This window comes from Cladophialophora immunda (genome assembly GCF_000835495.1).
Source record: "Cladophialophora immunda strain CBS 83496 unplaced genomic scaffold supercont1.3, whole genome shotgun sequence".
Classification (NCBI taxonomy): Eukaryota; Fungi; Ascomycota; class Eurotiomycetes; order Chaetothyriales; family Herpotrichiellaceae; genus Cladophialophora; species Cladophialophora immunda.
This window is the reverse complement of record NW_015622543.1, coordinates 191822-213525: the sequence shown is the minus strand read 5'-3', so window position 1 is coordinate 213525 and position 21704 is coordinate 191822. Positions and strand designations below refer to the sequence as shown.

Here is a 21704-nt window from a genome sequence, read left to right as displayed (position 1 = left end):
CTGCCACGATTAATGCGTCTGTGCGAAAAAGAACAGCGATCGAAGGAAGGCTGCTTGCCGCAAAGACCCGCTCTCCTTGACCGCATCTTTTGCCGAAAAACAATCCACCCCGTAGCCCCCCCTCCTCCTCCCTGATATATATCTCATCCTGTGGACAATGCCCTTTGTGTGTCCCCCCCCGTCCCCCCCGACACATTCACTCTAATCCTCCCATTGTCGTGTGGGTTGTTCTCTGGAATCTTCGAATGAAGCCCTCGTCCTACATAGTCTCTCCCCGGTGTGCGTGCCGGACCCTGTCTGCAAGAAGTCTACGACCTAGAAACACCGGCGCCTTCGCTCGGTCTCGCCAAAGAGCCAACCCACCCCATCTTCGGAAGCGAGCTTTCTCCTGGTATTAGTAGTCCTCCGTGCTCGCCTGTGCTCGCTTTCTCAGCCTGATCTCCAAAAAAAATCCCTCCTCGACTTCTCTCTGTCCTTGTCGTCTCTTCGTGTATGGCAGCGCACACTGACCTCCGGCAACAACCCCCTCTCCATCCTTCACAAACCGACATCTCATTTCATCACCCATCGTGGATATCTCGTCGCTGCTCAAATCGGCTGACGAGGACGACGGCCAGTCAACCAGCTCTCCCGCCTCAGTGTCTCGGTCAGAGTCGGTGCCGTCCAGTGTTGCCACCAGCGTGGCGCCTCTGCCACCGCCCCAGCCGCGGTCGGCGGTGCCTGCGAAAAGACTCTCCTCCACCCAGGACCATCCAATCCAGTCGCCGGCGAAGAAACAGTCCAAGTGGTCACCCGAGGAGGACGCCAAAATCATCCAGCTTCGTCAGGATGGCATGAAGTGGGAGGACATCAGCAAGCACTTGCCCGGACGCAGCGCCATCAGTTGTAGACTCCACTATCAGAATTACCTCGAGCGGCGCAGTGAGTGGGATGAAGACCGCAAAAATAAGCTCGCAAGGTTGTACGAGAGGTATGTTGAGAAACGTCGCACCCGATCACCGTTTGTCCCAGCGTCAATGTCAGAAGATCTTGTCCCACAGTTCGGCCTGCGTGCTCTGTCATTTTTATCTCCGTCCGGGAAATTTCCATCGACTAATTCCTCCGGTTCAAGGTTTCGAGCGGACATGTGGGCGAGAGTTGCAGAGGAGATGGCGATGCCATGGAGAGCGGTCGAAGCCATGCACTGGCAGATGGGCGAACATGAGATGGCGAAGCGTGCCGGCGTCACTCCATTCTCCCTAACCAATGCCAACAGCGGGATCGAGCCTTCATCTCTGCCTCCAAGACCACCACTTCGACATGGCGGACTACCCCCGCGCCCCTTACGACGAGACTCGATGCCTTCCGAGACGGGGTTACAGGGTCCCCAGCAGCTGCCTTCACTAGCAGAACTGACGGCGGGACTGCCTGCGTTTTCAGCACCCCCTTACCACACCTCAGACCCTTTCCATCGCCATCTGTACAACCACCCAAGAGGGCGCAATGCTCCCTTTCGCTAAAAAGAAAGAAAACGAATTGTCCTGATTGTTGTCTTGTGTGTTTGAGCGAAGCGTGTTTGAATAAATCGGATGAACAGAGAGGCACCATGATTCCGGGTTTTGATGATGGATTATTGCTTTTGCGTTGAGTACCTCTGCTGTGATCGGCAGCAAGAAGCTGTAATATAGTGATTTGATACCCAACACCTCCGACTGTCGCGGGCGGCGGCTGCGAAAGAGGGATAATGTGATCTGTGACGCTTCATCCGAACCGGATCGGGATGATGCGGCAAATATCGAGACTGGCGTCGGCCCCGAGAGTCCAGGAGCTGACTGGAATCTGCGTTCTACGGACTCTGATCGTACATATTGGGAGTGGGTTGCGGTGGCTGGCTCGACCAACGCAGAGAGACACTGTGATGTTCAGTCTTGTCGGGCAAGGATAACCCACCAGTTATCTCGGTCATAGCCGGACTCGACTATCCTCGCACCAGCGGCCATCGCGTCTTCTTGCAGCTCGCCCTCCCGATACAAATGATAGTATCGATGGTAGGTTGTCGAGACTGGCGGATTGGGGGTTTGAGCCTCGACTTTGGACTGGGGGGCGACATCTGGCTTGAGAACCCACGGCACAAGCACATCCTGCTCGTGGCCTCGATCCCAGCCCCGTCGGCTGTCTTTCTGCTCCAGCGCCCACACGAATATCAATGCCTGGCCTCCTCCGTCTCTTTCTCCGCCCACCCGGCTTGATTTGGAGGGGGGTTTTAAGGTCTGCAAGATCTCTCTGATAGCCTGAACTCTTCGCGCGGTGGAAGAGAGGTGGTGTATAACGGCGATGGAGAGGGCAAAGTCGAACAAATCACTGGGGTGAGGAAGGCTAAGGATGTCTGCGACAATGACACTATGCGGTTGGTGTTGGCGCGCGATCTCCACCAGGGCGTTGGACCTCAAGGACGTTAGCAGGCTGGCGTTGCTCTCTTCAGTTTTTGTCGACTTTACCTATCCGAAGCAATAATGAAGACATCCTTGTTCACGGCCAAGTACTTTCCGTTTCCACACCCAACGTCGAGACCGACGGCCCCAGCGGGCAGACGGCGTAGGAACTTGTCGACCACAGGCCATGGCTGCCATGTTTGATCAACTTGGATGCGCTGGTGCGTTGCCGGGCGAACCTGCGAACCTTGTATCGAGTGGAGGAGAAGTGACTTGCTATGTCTTCGTACACCTCGTGAACATGCCGCTTCTCATATTCTGCGGCTTCATCCATGGCGAGATGGCCGTGCTCGCTGGGAGAGGGCTCGAACCTGCTCTCTTGCAGGGTTTAACCGACCGATACGTAGAGGGATGTAGTTTCGAGCACAAGACATCGAGTGGCCCACGCGATGAGGATGGATGTCGTGTGCCAGTCCCGTTGGTCACGAACTGCGGTCGTCGAATCAGCACGTCCACGTGGGAGAAAAGCTTGAGGGGATCGAAAAGGTACAAGCCCCGAATTGCGCATTTGCGATCTTGGATTCAGTAGCCGAGAGCGGCTCGGATCTGGGTCTCCGATTGGCGACCAAGCAATGGCCGCACCTGCTGATATCTACTTCCATTACCGCTGTCTGTTTGCAGTGTTCACAGTCCTAATCATGGATGGAAGGGAACGGACAAGATGCTTGCATCCAGTTCAATCCCGCTTCCATTATTCTCAAAGGAAAAAGTTCATGTATATCAATGCTAGTGACTAGTTCACATATGCTGTGCGGAGTAGATACCTAGGATACCCAGTAGCCACCATCTGTCAGTCCCGCTCCCTTTGGAAATCATGCGATTCGCTGCAGTACACCATTGACTCGTACAATGCCCCCTGTGACCAAAGCAGGTTAGAAAACGCCAACTGCCTCCTGATTCGCAAGAGGTCGTGTTCGGCTACCGGAGAACGCAAAAATATCTGTGAGGCCCGAGTTCCGGATCATCAATGCTAGAACAATCGCAAGTAAGGGGATCTTTTAGACGTTAGCATGTGAAAGAACAGAGTCGGTCTTGGTTGCAACTTACCCAGAAGAAGAACAACTTCCGATCGCGGCTCAGCTCGACTTTCTCAATCGGCTTTTTCGTTAGAACAGCGGTGTTTCCCGAGGAGGAGCTTCCTTCGGCGTTCGTGCTGATTGCCTGCTGCTCAAACTGAAGGTCTGTTGCTGCATCGGCTACCGCTTGCAGGGTAGAAGCCTTTTTGATACTCCAATCCTGGTCCGTCCCTTCTTTCTCTTCGGGATACAAATCGCTATAGGCGGGAGGCGACGATGGAGCAGGGGGTGATGACCTGCCCGTCAAAGTCTCCCACCAACCCTCCCGCTGGCCGGGTTGTGGTTGTCGAGAGCCTGAGCGTTGAGGGAAAAGTGCGCTTACACGACGCATCATAGGGTATGCCTGATACTCCTGAATAGCGGCCAGAGGTGCATTGAGGTTAGCGAGACTAGGCATCACTGATTGGGCGTTCTCGTTGAACTGTTGTAGTTGAGCTACCAAATGATCTCGCCAGGCTAGCATGAACGCTGCTGGAGCTACTGCCGGTGCTGCGCTTGAGATATCCTCTGGAGGGAAACCTGACGCTTGAGCCGTCGTGGGCGGCATGCTCCCCCTTCTGGACGGAGGAACACTGACCGTCTGCATCCGATTAGTCTGCCCCAGGACTTGTGGCAGATCCGGTTCCTCGGAAGTCACTCTGGTCGGCGTCTCATCGTCAAAATCATCTGAATCGTCCGAGTCATCCGTGTCAGTGGTGGCGTAGTGATTCGATGCGTTCTCCCAGAAGGAGCGAAGAGAAGACGAGCTCCGACTATGCAGTCTCATCGGTGTTCCTCCAGCACTCCGTGACCGATAATGTTCCATCGGCGATATTGTGGCCTGGTAAGCAAGCAAAGACGTCGCAAGATCGGCAGGCGTAAATTGGCGGATGCTGCGGGCTTTGTGGTTGGCGCCTGTCAACCGTAATCGGTGTATGACATGAGTGTGACCGTTCATTGCAGCATGGTGCATAGGGGTGTGGCCGTTGTTATCGACCATGTTGGGATCTGCTCCTCTCGAGAGCAGTCCCGCAACGAACCGCGTAAGGCCTAATGAGGCTGCCAGATGCAAGAGCGTGAGACCAGACGGGCGGCGCAAATCAAACCTTGGGTCTCTGAAAAACCGTTGGGAATCCATCTGCTCCAGTACCTGCAACATCATGGCTTCTAACTCGAGCGTGTCCATTGGAGCTCCAGCAATGTGTCTGTGTACGCGCTGATGTCCCCCACCTAGCCCATAATTGCCGTGCGCAAGCCACATAGAATGAGACTGTCCTTGCAGAAGCTGCTGGGCGGCCGAGTATGGATCATCGGTCGGGTGTTGTAACTGCTTGCCAAGGGTACGCAGCGCCAGACGGAACATCTCCAATTCTCTATCGTCCACATAAGTAAAGAGCGAGGGACGGGTCTGGGATTGTTGTGGCATCGACGAATATTGTGGGTGATCGTGCTTGAAGACAACAGGTACGACGCCCGGCTGCAGAGCTGGAGGTGCAATGCAATTCAAACATTTCTCTCCCCAGAATGTCGTGGTGGTCGCCTCAGTGTCACCGAACATGACTTCGAGACCCTGGTAAAAGCCATTGCCAAGCAGTGTGACTTCGGTGCCTCCAGTCACGGATCCTTCAGCGGGAACTAGTTTGTGTATCAGGGGCGGCGGCCGTCGTGCGGGTTGTCCTATTAGTTGATTGTTGACCGCTTGGCCAAAGGCAGCGTCAGATGCTCCGAAGCTGTTCCTCGCAGAGCCTGGACTACCAGGCCTACTCGGCTGACGAGATGGTGGTGCTGATATCATTACTTGGCGCGGAAGATTTTCGTGACTTATGGAGCGATTGATATTGGCCGCGAAAGAAGGATCAACTCCGTTGGGCGTTGGAGGACTGTTACTATATGGAGCAGGGCGGGCAGCAGGAGGCATCGCAAATGCACGATCGTTTGGTCCAATGAACGATACCATGTTTGGAGCGTACGGAGACGACGCGGCTGTGTTGGGCATCGTTGAAGGCCCAGGTAGTGCTTGCGACGTGTCGAGGCGGGTCATTGTCAAGCCAGATGGCAACTTTCCGGAGCCACTTTGCTTCCTTCTCTTCGAAGTCGGACCTGACGGGCCACTCGGAGAGGCAGGTCTAGAGAGATTTCGTGGTGTAAAATTGGCGACCTGGCTTGACGCAGCCGACGGAATGGCATATGGAGTGTTCGCTGGAGCCACTGGGAAGGTTGGAGTGAAGGTCTGCTGCAAGGCGTGCAGGTCGGTCATGGAGTAAGCCTGCCTAGACATTTTTGGATTGACTGCCTGGATCTGAGGCTGCATCTCTTGGTCGGTACTAGCAAAGACACCTGCTCCTGGCACAGGCGGCGGCTGATTCGAGATCACTGCTGGTGGATTGTGAGTTTTATGGTCGTCTGTGATCATGATAGGGTTGGTCATGGCTTGAGCGATGACCTTGTCTTTCCAGTCCTTGATTGTGAATATCACTTGGAACCCCATTTTCTCGTGTTGATGCCGACAATAGCAGGCTATGCGCATCGGTAGCTCCACTTGAACTCCTCCTAAAGGAGAGGCACTTTGCGCTTCGTTACCGTTGGACTCGCGAGGAACTTCTGCCCATTCTTTGACCTCATTGGTGTTGAAAACAACCACTCTCTTTTCTTCGTCTCTTTGGAAAAGCTCTTCTTCATCCGGCTTCTTCTGCTTCTTTCTCGAGGCCCTCTTCCTCTCGCGTTGGATGCACCCTGAGCAAATGCGAACCTCACCACCATTCAGAGGTTTGTCCTCGTCATCTTTCGAGGTGTTTGACTCGGGGGAAGCAGGACTCGACCGAGTACAAGCACCCTGTTCTTCACCTCTAGCACGTGCCAATGCCCGCTGCAACTTCACCTTGTCTTGCATAGCACTCGTACAGACCAAAGACGTGTGAAGCTCCAGAATTTCTGACGAGCGTGGGACCTCTGGTTTGGCGAGGAACTTGGGCTTGGAGACTGTGTACCTTGGTAGCCTCAATTTCTTGACGCCGGCCGGAAGTGATGAGAGGGTCATCTTGATCGGTATCTGAGTCTCTACGCGGGATTTGAGCGAGGTTGGATGTACTGTCAGGGTTGGTGACCCTTCAGCGGAATTGACCGTGGATGGCGGAGAAGAGATATCTTTGGTGAAGGTAGATGGGGTTGCGCTCGAGTCTGCATCAAAGCTGAATCCCGCTGTTGAAAACTGTAGATTAGGTGAGAATGTCGCGTTACCGGGCGAGTCTCCGTTCATGGTGATGTGATTGAAGGTTTCCTCCAAGCCAGAAGATGGAGAATGCTTGCTCCACGGGGACTGCCCCTGCGCAGAGGGGAGCATCGCATTCAGAGGAGATGCCTCTCTGGAGCCGGCAAAGAAGAATTGAGGTTGCCCACTCGGTAGTTGGGCAGTCGGAGTCTGCTTTCCAAATCTAGAGAAATCGACTTGCCGATTGAAAGGCGGGTTAATTGGCGTTGGTTTGATATTGTTAGTTTTATTCGTCGCGTCAAATCCGCTAGGTGTGCTGGCAGCTGTATCGAAGTCGAAGTCGGAAGCCATCTGCTGATTACTTGCCTCGACATCTTGGTCCAGGCCTTCCATGGCAGTGTCCTCAAATAGGGGCTCATCTGATGATATTGAAAATCCGTTTATCCCGCTTCCCCAGGTGCTCTGTACTGTATCCTGTGCTGGAGGGGACGCTGTCGAGGCAGCGGACATTTGGCGTGTGCGGTCTGCAGGGTCTTCGGACGAGGAGCTGCTGGATCCTGACGCAGACCCTCTAGATGCACGCGCAAACGCATCGTTGTGCGGAAGCGGGCTGAAGGAGTCCGTTTCCCGTTTTATGGTCAAGTCGTTCGGGTTGAGGAAGCCGGTAGGTGACGCCGACTGGTCAAGGTCTGGAGCTGGAGTTTCCAGAAAAGCGTCGAAGTCTTGACCAGCAAATGCTGGGGTTTGGCCGAGGCCAGTCTGGAACAAATACATATCATCATCTTGAGTTGACGCCATGCTGTCGGATTTTTTAGGTGGCAGAGGCCTCAAATTGTACCCGTCACCGCAACGCCGCTATGCCATCTCTTACTCCAACCCAACCACGAAATAGACCTGAGTGGCGTAGGATGAGGCGGAGAAAGGAGGGGGAGAGCAGACAAAATTTGCCTCTTCGTATATTTTGGATTTGGCTCGAGCAGAAAGAGCTTCCACGGTGTCCGACTGCGCTGTGTTGCTTGTGGCGCTTGTTTTGTGCGAGGTTCGGACTGTGGCTGGTGGGATCGTCGCTCACCGGTCGAGGTGGGAACACGCACAGACAGCAAATGTGACGGGTACGCGGTGCCAGATGGTGAGGTCCGCAGATGGGTGGCTCGAGGGCAGATGCGTGCGAAATGACAAAATGGTGAGCAAAGAAGGACGTAAGGCGTTCTGGTGATGAAAGAACAGAGTTGTCGATTAGTTAACCAAAACGGAACTTCGAATTTGTGGAGGCGGAGCCCTGGCAAGTGGGAAAGCGGTCCTCCCAGTCCCTGTCCACGGCGGCCTTCCAGGCTTCCTGGCAAACCTGCGGGCGCCGAGCTTCTAGGGCTCAGTTAATGGGTAGCCTGGGGCGGCACCTATAGAGCACCCGGAGGGGTGCCTAGAGAGCCCTCAATGAGGGCAATCTGTGACGACCCTAGTTTGTTTCCGTTAGTCAAGGCTTGGCTGTTGAGTGGGCAGCCGCTTCGCCGCATTCCCTCCCCTCCATCATTCTCCATGTTTTCTCATCATCGCACCCACCATCCGAGCCTCCCACTGGCCGTTGATTGTCACGGCCTGAACTCTCTTCTACACCTGCATTGGTGTTGCATATTTTTGCGCTGTTCCAGTGGCTGCGGGTGAAGATTCTGCTTCTAGTATTGATGTGCCTCGCTAATTCGCTCCGATTCTCACGAGGTGCAGTCTGATACGCCGTCACCTCGCATCCTGCTTCGCCGTTCCCGCCACATTCGGGTGTGTTCGTTCGATAATGAGATGGCGAAAAATTGGCGGAGACCCCTGCCGTATGCACGCTTGCGCACTGCTGCCGATGGGATCCCCAGCATAATCGGAGTACAAGAAGAAATGGTCACACTCTGCATTGAACCCGCCTGCCCTTTCGTCAATCGACCTCACATCAAAGCTGATTTCCCTCGTTGCAATTTGGGTGAAACGGGCCGACAGCTTCGAACTTCTTTCATCCCCAGTGGCCTTCCCCAACGGGTTCGTGGTATATTTTCGATTCTGAGGATACCTCTACTCTAAGTCTCCAGCCACCTCCCCGACCTTCCCGATATCGACTTGTCTCGTTTCTTATCAAGCATTCGTCCTGTCAGAGGTTGAGCTCTGTTCCGCCTTGGTTGCGCAATCACACCCTGTCCCTCTCCAGCATGCGGGTGGCACAGCTCTCGGGCAAGTCTCGCCCTAGCTCCCTGCCAATCACCGCAGAAGAGGCCGGACACATGCACCTCATGCTCCCTGTCAGGCCATCTCGGAGATATAATTAACGGTCTGACTCAAAAAGGACACCCTTGCCAACGGTATCAGGACATCAATGGCGGACGGCCAAGAGTCCGTTACCCGGGTGAGAATATCCCGCAACCTTGGAGGACACGCAGGCCCCCAGCCTCGCAAAAGTCAAATTCCCAAATGAGAGCGGCAGCTCTCTTCGGTATACGTGTCAATATCTCAAATGGCAACACGAGCCTACTTCCACGTCAGACTACACAGTATCCTTTCTCGAACCGCCAGGCTGGGCTCCATAAAATGTTTCTTCCAGGCTAAATGGATAAATGACTGAGGGGAGTCAGCTTTCTTCTATGGGGTGCACCAGAAGGTCTTTATTAGGGTCGAATGGATCCAACCTTCCTTTCCGTTGGAGGTTGTGCCGACCAAGAAGACTTTCCTTTCCCGGTGTATGCTGCCAATGCATGGCTTCAGAGGTAAATCGGACCAACCCTATGGTGCTTCTGGCCACATCAGGGCGCCGCTCTTTCCAGAATCCACCGGCAACACTTGTCCAGTTATATTGCCAGCAAAGTTGTCGCTTGCGAGGAATAGACAGGCTCTTGCGACCGCTTCAATCGGGACTGGTTGATGTAATGCCACGGTTGCTTGGGCTTCGCGCCATAAAGCAGATGGATCGTCCGCACATTCCTTCTGAAATTGTGCTGTGTTAACAGGACCCGGCGCGACAGCGTTAATGCGACAACGCGGATTGATGTTGACGGCATCGCGAGCGAGCGACTTGACAAGACCATACTGAATCGCTGATTTGGAGGCGGCGTATGGTGCGCATAATGGAACTCCAAAGGTTCCTGCCTCGCTGCCGAAAAGAATTGCAGAGATATTTCTGGTCTGGGGTGTTGCGTTACTTCTGATGCCTCGAAGCCAGGCTCGACAGGTCAAAAATGTCCCGTCGACATTGACATGCAGCACTCTTTGCCACGCTTTGAGGGGCATGTCGACGAGGGAGTGCTGGGAACAGTAGGACAAGTCCAGACCAGCAGCCAATACACATGTTGTTACTACCCCATATTTTGTCCTGGCTGATTCCATAGCCTCCTCGACCCTGGACTCGTCCGTAATGTCCACTTGTTGGAAGTGTAGTCGCTCATTCTGGATAGGTTCGCGGGGTTCGACGATATCAAATGCCGATACATATGCGCCCGCTGTAAGAAATGCTTTGACCACTACAGATCCAATCGCCCCTGAAGATCCGGTTACGAGGATGTGAGAACCGTCGAGGCCTAACCCTAGGTCAAACCCTGATCCTGCCATGATGAAGCGAGAATTAGTGGTAGGGAAGCTCGAGTGAAGGAGGAATGGATATCAGTAGTGATCAGTGGTGGTAGACTGATATGCACGGAGTAGTCCGTACTCTGCATAACCAAACCTTTTGTGTCAGCATGTCTGTGTAGAGCTGCCCGTGGGTTGCCAACGTCACGGCATTGCATTTGGAGATATGTTCTGAGAGAGCATGCAGGTTGAAGGTGGCCGCAAAGGGATTTGCGAGTCGGTCAGACCTCACCCCAACTTCCCATTGACGCTGCTGGCGCCGCATACATGAGCGAGAGGGATCATCGTCGCCGTCGTCGTTGCTGTCGGGCCGAGATTCAGCCGATCCGGTGTCCTCAGCGATGGGCCATGGACATGGACATGGACAACTCCGTAAACTTACCACTCCTTGACCCTACTCACCACGGCCCTCCTCAACGCTCCCCGCAACCCCCTGCCTACGAGTCAAAACGACGTGTGGACCACACATCCAAATCCGGCCATCTGTTCTGCGACCAAGACGCACCTATCGTGGCCTAGCATGGCGGAACCGAAGAAGAAGCTCGACCTGGTGGCTCGCGGGTCCTACGGCTCCAACCTGCTGGGCAACACGCTGATGATTGGGCTGCGGGCGCTCGACCCTCTGCTGCAGCGACACCTCCTGCTGCACTCGCCGCTGCCCCAGCTGGCGGCGAAGCTGGGCCTGCCTGCGCCCCGCGCCCCCGTGCCAGGCGGCGCCGTCGTCTCCGCGACGGGGCTGACGCCGTATCAGACGGTGATCTGGGCCATGGCCGTCGGGTCGGCGGCGAAGCACATCTTCTGGAAGGCCGTCACGGCGCGGGAGCCCGTGTCGCCGGGCGCGGCGGTGGCCATCAGCGCCTTCAACACCGTCTTCAACACCCTGAACACGCTCCTGTACGACGCCTCCGCCGAGAACCCGACCTACCTCCCGCCCTGGAGCGTGTACGTCGGCGCGGCGCTGTTCGCCGGCGGCGTGCTGAGCGAGACCGTCGCCGAAGTCCAGCGGCACCGTTTCAAATCGGACCCCAAGAACGAAGGGAAGGTCTACACGGGCGGCCTGTTCTCGATCGTCCGCCACGTCTCGTACATGGGCTATTCGATGTGGCGCGCGGGATACGCGCTGGCCTCGGGAGGCCCGGTCTGGGGTGTCTTGGTCGGAGGCTGGTTCCTTTGGGACTTTGCGACGCGGGCGATCCCCGTGCTGGACGAGTACATGGCAAACAAGTACGGCGAGCAATGGGCCAAGGTCAAGAGGGAGGTCCCCTATGCTCTGATCCCAGGGATCTGGTGAGTTTTTCGATCACAAAAGCAAGGTTTCTTGTATGTACCATTATCATTATCATGCCATCTCAGTAACAAGTGTACGGAGTAAATGGGGGGGCTTTTCGTGTATCACATCGAAGTCAAATTCTTTCCAAACAATGTCATCAAAATGTCCAGACGCCTTTTTGTTCCGGGTTCAGCTGTACCTGCTGGGCCTTCCCACGGATTCCTCACTCTCGTCATACGAGGGCAGTCCGTCCTTGTTGGCGACCACCTGCTCTCTACTCCGCACCTCCTCGGTGCTCGCCCTTGACTTCCTGACCTCAAAGGTGATCACAAACACCAGGTAGAGCAAAAACATGGTGGCCGCGATGACGCCGTAGGCAATCTTTGCCTTGGTGGACGTGGCATCGGTCTGGAAAGGGCTGAAGGATGCTAATCGGATGCCCAAGCCGCCGTTGATCATACCGAGCACAATGAGAAGCCGGCCGAGCCAAAGGTGTACACGTCCAGGCGCCGTCCGGCCGGGCGGTTTGGTTGGCTTTCCCGCCTGGACGTTCTGGACGCGTCTCTTGTAGATTGAGTGGTGGATAGAACCAAACTGGGTTCGCCGTTAGCATGGACTAGTTGTGGAAGAGGGCGATAAGAGAGAGCTCTAGCACCAAGAAGCTTCTCCAATCACGCCGTTCGAGGGGTGAGAACTCACAATTGGCTGAAAGAAAGCCAAGGCCAGGATTGCAAGACCCAGCTTTGGATGAGGGTCGTTCCAGACGCCGTAGGCGGCAGACTGCTGTGCAAGCCAGATGCCCATGCCTGCGGCGACAATGAAGATGATGTAGCTGAGGATTTGGCCGACAGCGTGGATTCTGAGCACAATAGGATTCTTGATGTTCAAGCGCAGTAGGATTGCGAGCGACGGGACAAACAGGACCCAAACTGCAGAGGCCAGGACGGCGTGGGCGATTAGAATCTTGGTTCCTCGGTCGAACGCAGCGGGAGAAGAGAAAAGACTGCCTTGCGAGACGCCATTCGAAGACGAGGAGCTGCTCCCGTCGCCGCTGTCGTCGGAGCCGTCGCAGTCACTGGCCCAAGGAGGACAGCCGTCCCCGTTGCCATTGCCAAATCCACCTCCCCATCCGTACCCAAACTGAGCATTGGCCGTCGTTGCCAGCAGGGCTGCCGTGGCTAGGGCGATGATTGAGTTTCTGGCCATGGTGGATGGGAAATTATCGACTGGAAGTATCGAGGATGTGTTGTGAGGTTCTGGTGGGAGGAAGAGGGAGAGAGGAAGACTGCCGGAAGGCTTCGCGGAGGGATTGACAAGCCATTGATAACGCAAAGTATCGAGTGTCGGCCAGGGAGGGGGCTGGAGATAGACAGGGTATTCAGTCTACGTGGTCTTGGGGTATGCGACGTAGGTCGACGGAACAAAAAAGACTGGGGCGCATGTTGTACCTGGACCTAGAAATAGCAGCGGGCCGCACAAGGCTGCGAATCACGGGCAAGCAATGCGCGGGCGATGAGGCCTTGGTTGGGCTTGGCTGCTGCGGAGGACGCGTAAGGTGTCGGACAAGGGCCACAGAGGGCTGCTGAGGCTCCAGGGACGTTGGAATAGGCGGTTCTTGATTGGAGAGTTCGCCCGTGGGCGCCCGTGATGCCCGTGGCAGTGCCTGTGATGCCCGTCCAACTGAAACTTGGGCTGGCGGGGGCGTCGGGGGCCGGAATCTGTCCTCCGACTCGCCGACTTCAATGCTCAACTACCGCTATCAGTATTCTTTCTACCTGTACTCGGCAACGTGCGCTTAATCTTTGAAAGCCGTCAGCTTCTGCTTCGCTCAAGCAATACCGAGTACGCTGTGCACATCGTCTGTGCCGTGAGACGAGCTTTGAGGACAGTGCCTTCTGGAAGAGAACAGGCTGCCTGTGTTCAGACGTCGAGCATTCGGCAACAGATACTGCAATACGAGGTACGACAGCACACAACAAAAGACCAGAGAGCACAAAGACTTGGAAAGGGAAGACGAGCTCTCTTATTGTGTTATCGATTCTGTCGAGATGGATCGTCCCTAATCCACGAGGAAGCCGCGTCGATCTCGACCTCATCTCCTCCTGCCAGGGATTTCTCTGCGCATTGCTCGCGCCGATCCCAAAGCGCCCTTGGATCCTGGGTCTCAGTGCGCCGATCTGCATGCTGACCCATTGAACGAATGAAAATTTTCCCCCTTCAGCGAAAGCCGCCTTTGCCTCAACCTGGTTCGTCTGTTGAATGTCCTTGGTTCTCGTGCAATCTGGTTGACCCCGACGAAATCCATTCAAAATTCTCCTTTCTCCATCGTCCGCTTGCTCCTGCATTGCAAAGACCTTTTCGAAATCTCTTCCCATCATCACCCGGTTTCAAAAGGCCTTTCCACCAACCACAGATGGTTCGCCTAGGATGTTGAGCCATCGCCGAATCTGGAAATTGAAAATTCTGTCGTAACCTATTGCCATCTGCTTGAATGCGTATCGTCATGTCATCATGATGCTCGAGACGGGATGTACATCATCAACCATCCATAGGCCCATACTTTTTGCGTGAGTTGGATAAGAAAGGAAAAGTAGTGGTCGGCTCGTCAAGGTGCTAGAGCAAGTCAACTAGTTGGGGCAAGCGGACTGCAAGTGTCCTGGCTGCTTGCCTAGAATGCACGGTTAGAAGGGGGTCGTCTATGACAGGAGCGTAATCTCACATTTGTAGCAGATGCGCTCAGAGCTGGGCTCGGATGGGCAGTCGCGAGAGAGATGACCTTGTTCGCCACAGTTCTGCATTCCCTGTCAGTGTATGGGTCGGCATTGCAGGTCAGGGTGACATACGTAGCATTTCTGAGCCCGACCTTGAGTGCAGTCACTGGTCCATAGTTAGCAAGGGGGATGGTGCAGCAAGGATCACCGAGCCTTACCGTGACATATGGCCAATGCCGCCGCAAGACTGTTTCCCGACTGTCAGTATGAATCTGAAGACCGTCGAAGAAAGTATCTCACATAGCAGGTCTGACCCCCCCCACCGCGATTGAACCCGCCGCCGAAGCCGCCACCGCCGCCGCCGCCGGAAGTACAGTCACTGAGAGGAGATCAGTAGACATCCCATTTAATTTCAGGACAACAGTGGCTTACCGCGCTATGTGACCCTGCCCTCCGCAGCGGTAGCATTCTCGAGACGACCCGCCACCATAGGTGTTTCCGCCGGTGCTACCCCAGCCGCCTCCCGTACCGCCAGGAGGACCAGCTTGAGGGCAGTCACGCGCGAAGTGTCCTTCATTTCCACCTGTGAGCGAATCAATATATGTGTCTGAGACGGCGTCGTTCCAAGGTTGGACTAACATTTGTAGCAAGACTTGGGCTTAGGCGCAGCGGTGCATTCGCGGCTGACGTGACCTTCGGCTTTGGAAGAGGTCAGTAAAGGTAAGGACCGGGGGTGACTTTGTGCGACGTACCTCCGCAGTTGTAACTGTTGGCGTGTCAGTCAACCTGGAGTGAAAGGCCAGATGGCAGGAAACAGGTCAGATTTACTCACCAAGTTGGGGTGCCTTTCTTGGGGCAGTCGCGTGCCTGAAGTAAAGTAAGGGGATGTAGGGTCAATGATAACAGTCCTGAGTACCTGGTGCGAAGAGTCGCCGCAGTTGTAGCAGCCACGGTCCATGGTGTTGGTGCGTGCTCGTTTCGAGAGAAGCTGAAAAGTCAACCACTCGTCAGTCTCGGCCACCCGCAACTCATGCAGGATCACTCGAGGATGTGGATGCGTACCAGGTGTCAGGCTCAAGAAGAGCAAGATGAAATAGGATCCTAAGGGTCGGATTGTTGTGTGCGTGTGCAAAGTGAACGCTTTGTCAACTAAAGCTGAGGAGAAAATGCGATGGAGAAAAAGTGGCCGGCAGCGTGGATTGGCAGAATTATTAGACCACGGGCGTGTTTTTCAACGTCATACTAATACTAAGGGCCTCGAAAACTCTGCCCATGGCGTCCTGCGAGCTGGACTCCAATGGTGGCCATCTGCTGTGTAAAAAGACCACCAGACTTGACGACTCGGGTAGGCTTGCCAGCTGCGAAACTGCACTGCCTGGATCTGCCGTTGGTCTGGATCTTCCAGGCCTTTTCCTGTCATTCCTGGAGCCACGCGGAAGGTTTCCTTGCCTCTTATTCGTCGCGGTTGCAGATAAGGCCGTTTATCACCCGACGAGGGTACAGCTCGACAGTATTGTACTGTACCTTTCGGACCTGTCTCGCTCGACCGGGTATGGTCACAGTCTGACAGCCTCTTGGTCTTTCGGTATAAGTCTTTGTATGTTCTTCTTCTGATGATGATGAAACGCGTCTATGTAAAATCGTACAATGCCATAATCTGTCGTTGGTCTCGTTCACCCAGCACCACCACTTGCTCGTCATCGAAGCCAACCCACCGTCGAGTGAGTTCCAATTCGCGTCTGATCTCGTCCAAGGCAAGCCCCAGCCCGGGACCTCGCCGAGCCAACAGTCCAGCGCCACCAGAAAAGGGGTCGACTGCTGTAATCTGAGTACTGGCCCGAGGTTGGCTTTCGGTTGTCATCACAGGTTCCAGTTCCCAAACTCGCATTTCGTCTCCGCGAGAGCTGATCGACACCGCTTTGCCCCGATTGTTGACTTCTGCTCCTGACACTGCCGATGTGTGACCCCAGAGACGTCTTCCGCCGCTGATTTCTAGCTTGTCATCGTTCGAAGTCACCAGGAACGATATGATCGTGTTGTCTGCCAAGGTCCCAATGAGGAACGGATGTTGATAGGAAAGAGACGTAGGAGGACTCATCAGTTGAGGGTGCAAAGGTAACGGCAACGAGCTTGTCGATCGGGTGGTAAGATCCCCTTTGCTCGAGCCTGTGTAGGGAGGTCCAATGGTGGACGCTAGTCTGCTGCCCACAAGTCTACCCCCAGTGGTCAACCGGACCTCCTGTAGCCCAATGCACCACCCAGATTGAAGCCTGCTAAAGGCATACGCGATGGTTGCAATGACTTGGGTTGGCGCCCGTCTCAAGGCTACTGAAATAGGCGCAAAGGACGCATCGGACTGAAGTCTAGCAATCGTCAACATATTGGTGGCGTCTCTATCTCGACTTCCCGCAGAGTTCCACTGATACAGGCTCAGGAACTTTGTTCTGGAAACTGTCATCACGTAGGGAAAGCTCGAAGAGATAGCCATGAGAGGCCCGTCGGTGGACTGGTGGCTGGTCCGGTGCTCAAACTGGCCGTCGTCGTGGTAGATGTAAACCGAGAGGGATCCATCCTGAAACCCAAGCAAGATATAGGTTATTTCGTCAGTGGTTTCTACCGCCATGCAGGTGGCTGCTGACGTCCCGTGAAGCCGAATCTGCGCCCTTGATGTCTTCGTCACGTCTCTTTGCGACCAAACCCGGAGGCCAGTTGCTGGATCCACCGTGAAGATCATGCCTCGGTGGACTTTCGCAATCACAGGCGGCGCAGGTGGACGAGCGACCTCGACTTCCTTTACCTTGGCCTGGCCCTTTGACCAATTTGATTTGATTCGAAACTGGCTTTTCCAGTCAACCGAGTGGTCTTGTCGTCCTGTACCAGTCGGTGGAATCCGTCGCAAGCGCGGCCGCACCCATGTCTGCATATATTTCACCCTCCAGATTCCGCGATCGGTAGCGAGGGAATGAAGCCGACGCGAGACACTGTGAATGAATTAGCAAAAGTCCAGCAAGTGGGTGCCTGTGGAGGACTTACCACTCAGTCCTCAGCAAGTCTTTGATAGGAAGAAATGACAGGATGCGCAAGAGAATCTCGTCGCTGACGTCCAGCAGGTTCCGCTTGGACCCAGTGCGACTCCGTTTCGCGGGCGCTGGCAGCTTGCCAGTGTCCTCATCGCTGCGTCTCCGTTTCGGCATCTCAAGGGCGCAGCCCGAGCCTGTTGCAGGAACGTTCGATAGAGTTTCGCCGTCTCCTTCGTCGAAGCATGAGATCTGGTCGGCGCCTGCCCCACATCGCGTCTCCGCAAGTTGGCTGCTGACTAAGGCATATCGGCATCTTTGACACGGTGCGCGCCCATAGCGCCTCAACTTCAGACAACGAACGACCACAGTCGTTCACGAAACCCGACATGTCTACTCCTGCGCCTTCGCTCACGTCGACGCTTAATCTGGCGCTCACGCAGAGCGAAACCCTTCAGCGGCAACTCGAAGACAGCAATAAAACTATTGAACGTCTCAAACGCGAAAACGAGAAGCTCAAGCACGAGGTCCAGGAATTGCGTCAGGCACATACACAGAAGCAACAGGAAGCTCCAAAGCTTGCGGCCCAGTTGGACCAACTATTCCGGAAAGACGCAGAGAAACAAGCAGAGATCGACAACTTGAAGAATCAGCTCCGCAAGGAAAGAAGACGCTCACAGAATCCACATCTTTCGTCTCCCAGTGTGTCGTGCGAGGAACAAACCCCCGGCAATTCCAGTCGAAAGCGACAAAGAGCCAACAGTACCGAGAAAATAGAACCACTGCAAGAAATCGGAACCAATGTGCCTTCAGGAAGTCGCGCCTCCCGAACTTGCAAATCTAAAGGATTGCACGAGCGAGGAGCGGAAGCGATCTCGTCTCTCACGGAAGATGGCATTGATCACAATCGAGACGATCTAGAAAATCCACCAGAGAAGCGTACTCATACAACCGGCTCTCCCAGCAAACGCTTGGGGACATTACTAGCAACATCCACGCCTACTACAATTGTACCTCCTCGGCTCACTTCCGCCAGGAAAGTCCCTGTTACAAACAAAGCAGCAGAGAAGAGTGGGCCACTCCGTTCCCGGCCTGTCCTTCAGCTTGATCTCTCCCACTTCAAAGTCAATCCAAAATACACAGAGGGTCTTGATTATGCATTCCAAGACGTTGTCCGTAACAAGGAAGCGAGGAAGTGCCTACCGAACTGTATGCGGCCGGAATGTTGTGGCACCAAGTTCAGAGTTTTGGCAGAGACGCTGCCCCGTGACCCTAACGTCTCCGAAGACGATCTATTGCGTGAATTTCTTGGGCCCGGGTCAGCGGACAAAATACGTTCTTTGACGCCTCTAGCAAGAGCAAATCTAGTGCATGAGGCTCGAGCCAATTTACTTGCCAAGGAGTATGGAAGAATGCACAGGGCAAATTTTGCGCTCCCAACTACGCCTCCGGGATTTTGGGACGTGGACATTCCATCCACGCAGGAGCAAAAGGAGAATCAGGAGCAAGCACGGGAGAGGCAGAGGGATGAGGTCGAGAAGCGGTATCAAGAGGCGGTCAAGGGTGGACGCTGGCTGTTTGCAGATGAGTGATCTAAGGCTGGCTGTGGAGGAGGATACAGCAGTGGGCTTGGACAACATCGGGCCCGCTTGAACATGGATACGAAGATACCTCCAGGCTGAGGAGGACGACGCCTTGTGACAAGTACGAATGGCCCTACCGGCATATCAGTCTCAGACCGTGGTCCATCGGGGTCTTCGCTTTGTCACCTTCCGTGGGATTGGCATTGTCTCAAACGCGGGACTGTCAATTCCTCACTCCTGGACTTCCCAAAGCGACGTCGCTTGGCATACGGCGCGGACTTGTCTCCCACAAACACACTCGTCCTTTAATACTGATACGAGATTTTATTCAATGTCTTGCGATCTCTCACCTCTCGATGTTAATCGTCTACCTCATTCCACTCCGTAACTCTAGCCCTATTTCATCCAATACCTGGGTGACTTCCAAGTCAGGACCCATCCACGACACCCAACAACCCAACCTTGCCTCATGCGCGGCCAACCATGGAGCAAACCTCTCGGTTCAAGATAGAGTCAAGTCCAAGGAACCTGTCGGCGGCAACGGCCAACCGTATCAGGCACCCATTGCCATTGCGACCAATCCATGGGGCACCTCGCGCAGTGATGGCAGCCGAAAGTCCTCGCATTGAAGTTGGAACAGATGTTCTGGACTTTACGTCATTTCCAAAAAATCCTCATACGCTTATGGGAGATCCTCTTCAGCGGGTAGTGAGGCTTCTGCCGGGCTCAGACGGCGCCGAATATCCAGGTGACCCAAGCTGGCATAAATTTGTGTTGGACGAGGCATTGGCGGTCGTCAATATGACATGCCCACCTGCGCTCCACCTCCAGCTCCGGCGAAGTGTGCTGAGGGCAATCCAGACTGCTCCGGCAAAATGCCACTTGTTAACCTCCCTCATCCCAGTCCGATACTTTCCAGAGTCGGGAACAATGATGGATCGTTTCTTCGCTGGTCTGATCAGCTTCTTGGGAAAGAACCACCAGTTCGCCGGCCAGCATGCGATGGACATGGACTACCAACAGCAGACTTTATCTACTACTTCAACTCAGACGAGCAATGTTGGGCGGGCACGGATGGGAACATCTCGATCTGACCGTCAATCAAAATGGAGAAAGCCTCACTCAGGGCCGAAATTGACGTCCAATAACCATGTCCCTCCTTTACGCGACGACCCCAAGAACAATCCTGAGACGTCCTCAACGCACAAAGGGAAGAGGAAGGCGGAGATATCACCTGGCAAAGCCGTTCAGGCGTCTTTCTCGAGAAAGCGAAAGAGCTTGGATGCGGAGACTCCGACTAAAGACAGCAACGAGGAGACAGCAGGCATGGAGGACCCGACACCATCCAAGCGGAAGAAAAAGAAGAAAATAAAGAGAACAACCAGGGATCCAACTGCATCGCCGACCCCCACACCGCCGCCCGAGCCCCGAGTGGTAATTAAACTGGAGGACTCATCCGACGACGAACCCGCACATACGCCTCAGCCACGCAAGAAGCGTCTCAACGTATACGAGAACATGTACCATGACGCCCGCGAGGAGATTCGCTTCTTGGAGAGATTTCTCTGGCACGGGGCCGGCATTTCCAAGACGGATATCGACGCGAGCAAGATCCGCGTTGCGGCGGGCCAGACGCACAAAAGGGCATTCGAGCAAGTCTGCAAGCTTCCGGAAGAGAAACTGGCGAGGCGGCCCAAGACGCCCGAACAAGACTGAGGAGCAAGGACGTCGCAGCCAAATGGTTTTGTCGCAGCCCGCACACCCGAGGAAGCTGCAGGCATCGATACTCAAAAAATGTTCGTGATGTCGCGAAGGTGGTCGCGAAATGGTATGCTGGACGCGGCATAGTCTCGCCCCGGTGTCTGGGACAATATGCCGCTTCGCAAATCCGTGTGTGTGTGTGTGTGTGTGTGTGTGTGTGTTTTTGTTTTCTTTTTTTTTTCGGATCAAACAGCGCGAACTCGAGCACGGTCTGGAATTTGAGAGGGAGGGCGTTGATGAAGCGTGGAAGGCTCGTGATTTCCACTTTCTCGGCGCAAAAAGGAAAGCGACGTGCAAAAGTGTTTACATGTCCGAGTACCAGAAGGGAAAACAAGAACAGGCACCCCAAAAAAAGGAAGGAAATCCTCGAGCTGCAACTGGATTCAAGCAGGGAGGGAGAGGATGATGAAACATTGGAGTGGCCAGCGATTTGGCAAGTCAGGAACCGACCTCGCTTGCTCGTGCGCAATAGAAGAGGGAGCTGGGACAGAGAGTCTCTAGCGAATTAGCTTGTTGTAGTCGAGGAACCTCAAACTGTCTCGAAGATGCGCAGCTGAGTGCCTGTGCTACACGCGTCGGGCAGGGACTCGACCGAGAAGACATTCTTCCCTCGTTGCAATGAGATGTAGTTGTGCTAATCAATCGATCTTCCACGGGTGACGGGTCAAGCGCATTCCTCGATATTGCAGCCTGTGATCTTATGGCCTAATCTCCGCGAAGTTCTACTGGGATGGCTACAAGTCATCTTCAGCACCAAAGCATAGAGAACATGGCACAATAATCATCATCATTTCAAGCCATTGAAAGGAGGCTTGCCCCTTCTGATACATACTCTATCATTTGCAGGATGTCATGTTCGCCGGTTAGCTTCTACCTATGCCGATGCCACCTCTTTAGTGCAATGCTTCGATAAAATGTTTCCGTATCCACCGCACCTAGACTATGTAGACCCATGGCATAGTGTTGAATGTTTGTGAAAAGTCCAAGCCCGAGAGTTCATGATGACAAAAGACAGAAGAAATAAGCCCGGA

The 21704-nt window shown here is 54.5% G+C and overlaps 10 protein-coding genes across 10 annotated transcripts; 3 read left to right on the top strand and 7 right to left on the bottom strand.

Moving 5' to 3' along the window:
* Positions 1 to 394: 394 nt before the first annotated feature.
* On the bottom strand, positions 395 to 814 carry PV07_04697 (uncharacterized protein; the record flags this gene model as incomplete). Its single annotated transcript, XM_016391528.1, has 1 exon — positions 395 to 814. The coding sequence occupies one exon, from the start codon at positions 812 to 814 to the stop codon at positions 395 to 397; it is 420 nt and encodes a 139-aa protein (XP_016249047.1).
* Positions 815 to 1901: 1087 nt separating this feature from the next.
* Positions 1902 to 2745, bottom strand: PV07_04696 (uncharacterized protein; the record flags this gene model as incomplete). Its single annotated transcript, XM_016391527.1, has 3 exons — positions 1902 to 2424; positions 2478 to 2602; positions 2659 to 2745. The coding sequence occupies 3 exons, from the start codon at positions 2743 to 2745 to the stop codon at positions 1902 to 1904; spliced, it is 735 nt and encodes a 244-aa protein (XP_016249046.1).
* A 395-nt stretch (positions 2746 to 3140) lies between these two features.
* PV07_04695 (uncharacterized protein) lies at positions 3141 to 7955 on the bottom strand. The gene is made up of 2 exons (XM_016391526.1): positions 3519 to 7955; positions 3141 to 3466 (listed from the first exon to the last, which is right to left on the bottom strand). Exons 1-2 carry the CDS (start codon positions 7530 to 7532, stop codon positions 3344 to 3346), a joined length of 4137 nt encoding a protein of 1378 aa, XP_016249045.1. The 5' UTR covers positions 7533 to 7955; the 3' UTR covers positions 3141 to 3343.
* Positions 7956 to 9229: 1274 nt separating this feature from the next.
* PV07_04694 (uncharacterized protein) lies at positions 9230 to 10598 on the bottom strand. Its single transcript, XM_016391525.1, has one exon. The coding sequence runs from the start codon at positions 10311 to 10313 to the stop codon at positions 9492 to 9494; it is 822 nt and encodes a 273-aa protein (XP_016249044.1). The 5' UTR covers positions 10314 to 10598; the 3' UTR covers positions 9230 to 9491.
* A 120-nt stretch (positions 10599 to 10718) lies between these two features.
* On the top strand, positions 10719 to 11766 carry PV07_04693 (uncharacterized protein). Its single transcript, XM_016391524.1, has one exon. The coding sequence runs from the start codon at positions 10852 to 10854 to the stop codon at positions 11620 to 11622; it is 771 nt and encodes a 256-aa protein (XP_016249043.1). The 5' UTR covers positions 10719 to 10851; the 3' UTR covers positions 11623 to 11766.
* Positions 11624 to 13005, bottom strand: PV07_04692 (uncharacterized protein). Its single transcript, XM_016391523.1, has 2 exons — positions 12301 to 13005; positions 11624 to 12195 (listed from the first exon to the last, which is right to left on the bottom strand). Exons 1-2 carry the CDS (start codon positions 12805 to 12807, stop codon positions 11791 to 11793), a joined length of 912 nt encoding a protein of 303 aa, XP_016249042.1. The 5' UTR covers positions 12808 to 13005; the 3' UTR covers positions 11624 to 11790.
* Positions 13006 to 13340: 335 nt separating this feature from the next.
* On the bottom strand, positions 13341 to 13979 carry PV07_04691 (uncharacterized protein; the record flags this gene model as incomplete). The annotated part of the gene is made up of 1 exon (XM_016391522.1): positions 13341 to 13979. One exon carries the CDS (start codon positions 13977 to 13979, stop codon positions 13341 to 13343), a length of 639 nt encoding a protein of 212 aa, XP_016249041.1.
* Positions 13980 to 15727: 1748 nt separating this feature from the next.
* On the bottom strand, positions 15728 to 17546 carry PV07_04690 (uncharacterized protein). The gene is made up of 2 exons (XM_016391521.1): positions 17346 to 17546; positions 15728 to 17293 (listed from the first exon to the last, which is right to left on the bottom strand). The coding sequence occupies exons 1-2, from the start codon at positions 17504 to 17506 to the stop codon at positions 15943 to 15945; spliced, it is 1512 nt and encodes a 503-aa protein (XP_016249040.1). The 5' UTR covers positions 17507 to 17546; the 3' UTR covers positions 15728 to 15942.
* Positions 17547 to 17718: 172 nt separating this feature from the next.
* PV07_04689 (uncharacterized protein) lies at positions 17719 to 18921 on the top strand (the record flags this gene model as incomplete). The annotated part of the gene is made up of 1 exon (XM_016391520.1): positions 17719 to 18921. One exon carries the CDS (start codon positions 17719 to 17721, stop codon positions 18919 to 18921), a length of 1203 nt encoding a protein of 400 aa, XP_016249039.1.
* Positions 18922 to 19515: 594 nt separating this feature from the next.
* PV07_04688 (uncharacterized protein) lies at positions 19516 to 20628 on the top strand (the record flags this gene model as incomplete). The annotated part of the gene is made up of 1 exon (XM_016391519.1): positions 19516 to 20628. One exon carries the CDS (start codon positions 19516 to 19518, stop codon positions 20626 to 20628), a length of 1113 nt encoding a protein of 370 aa, XP_016249038.1.
* Between the last annotated feature and the right edge of the window lie 1076 nt (positions 20629 to 21704).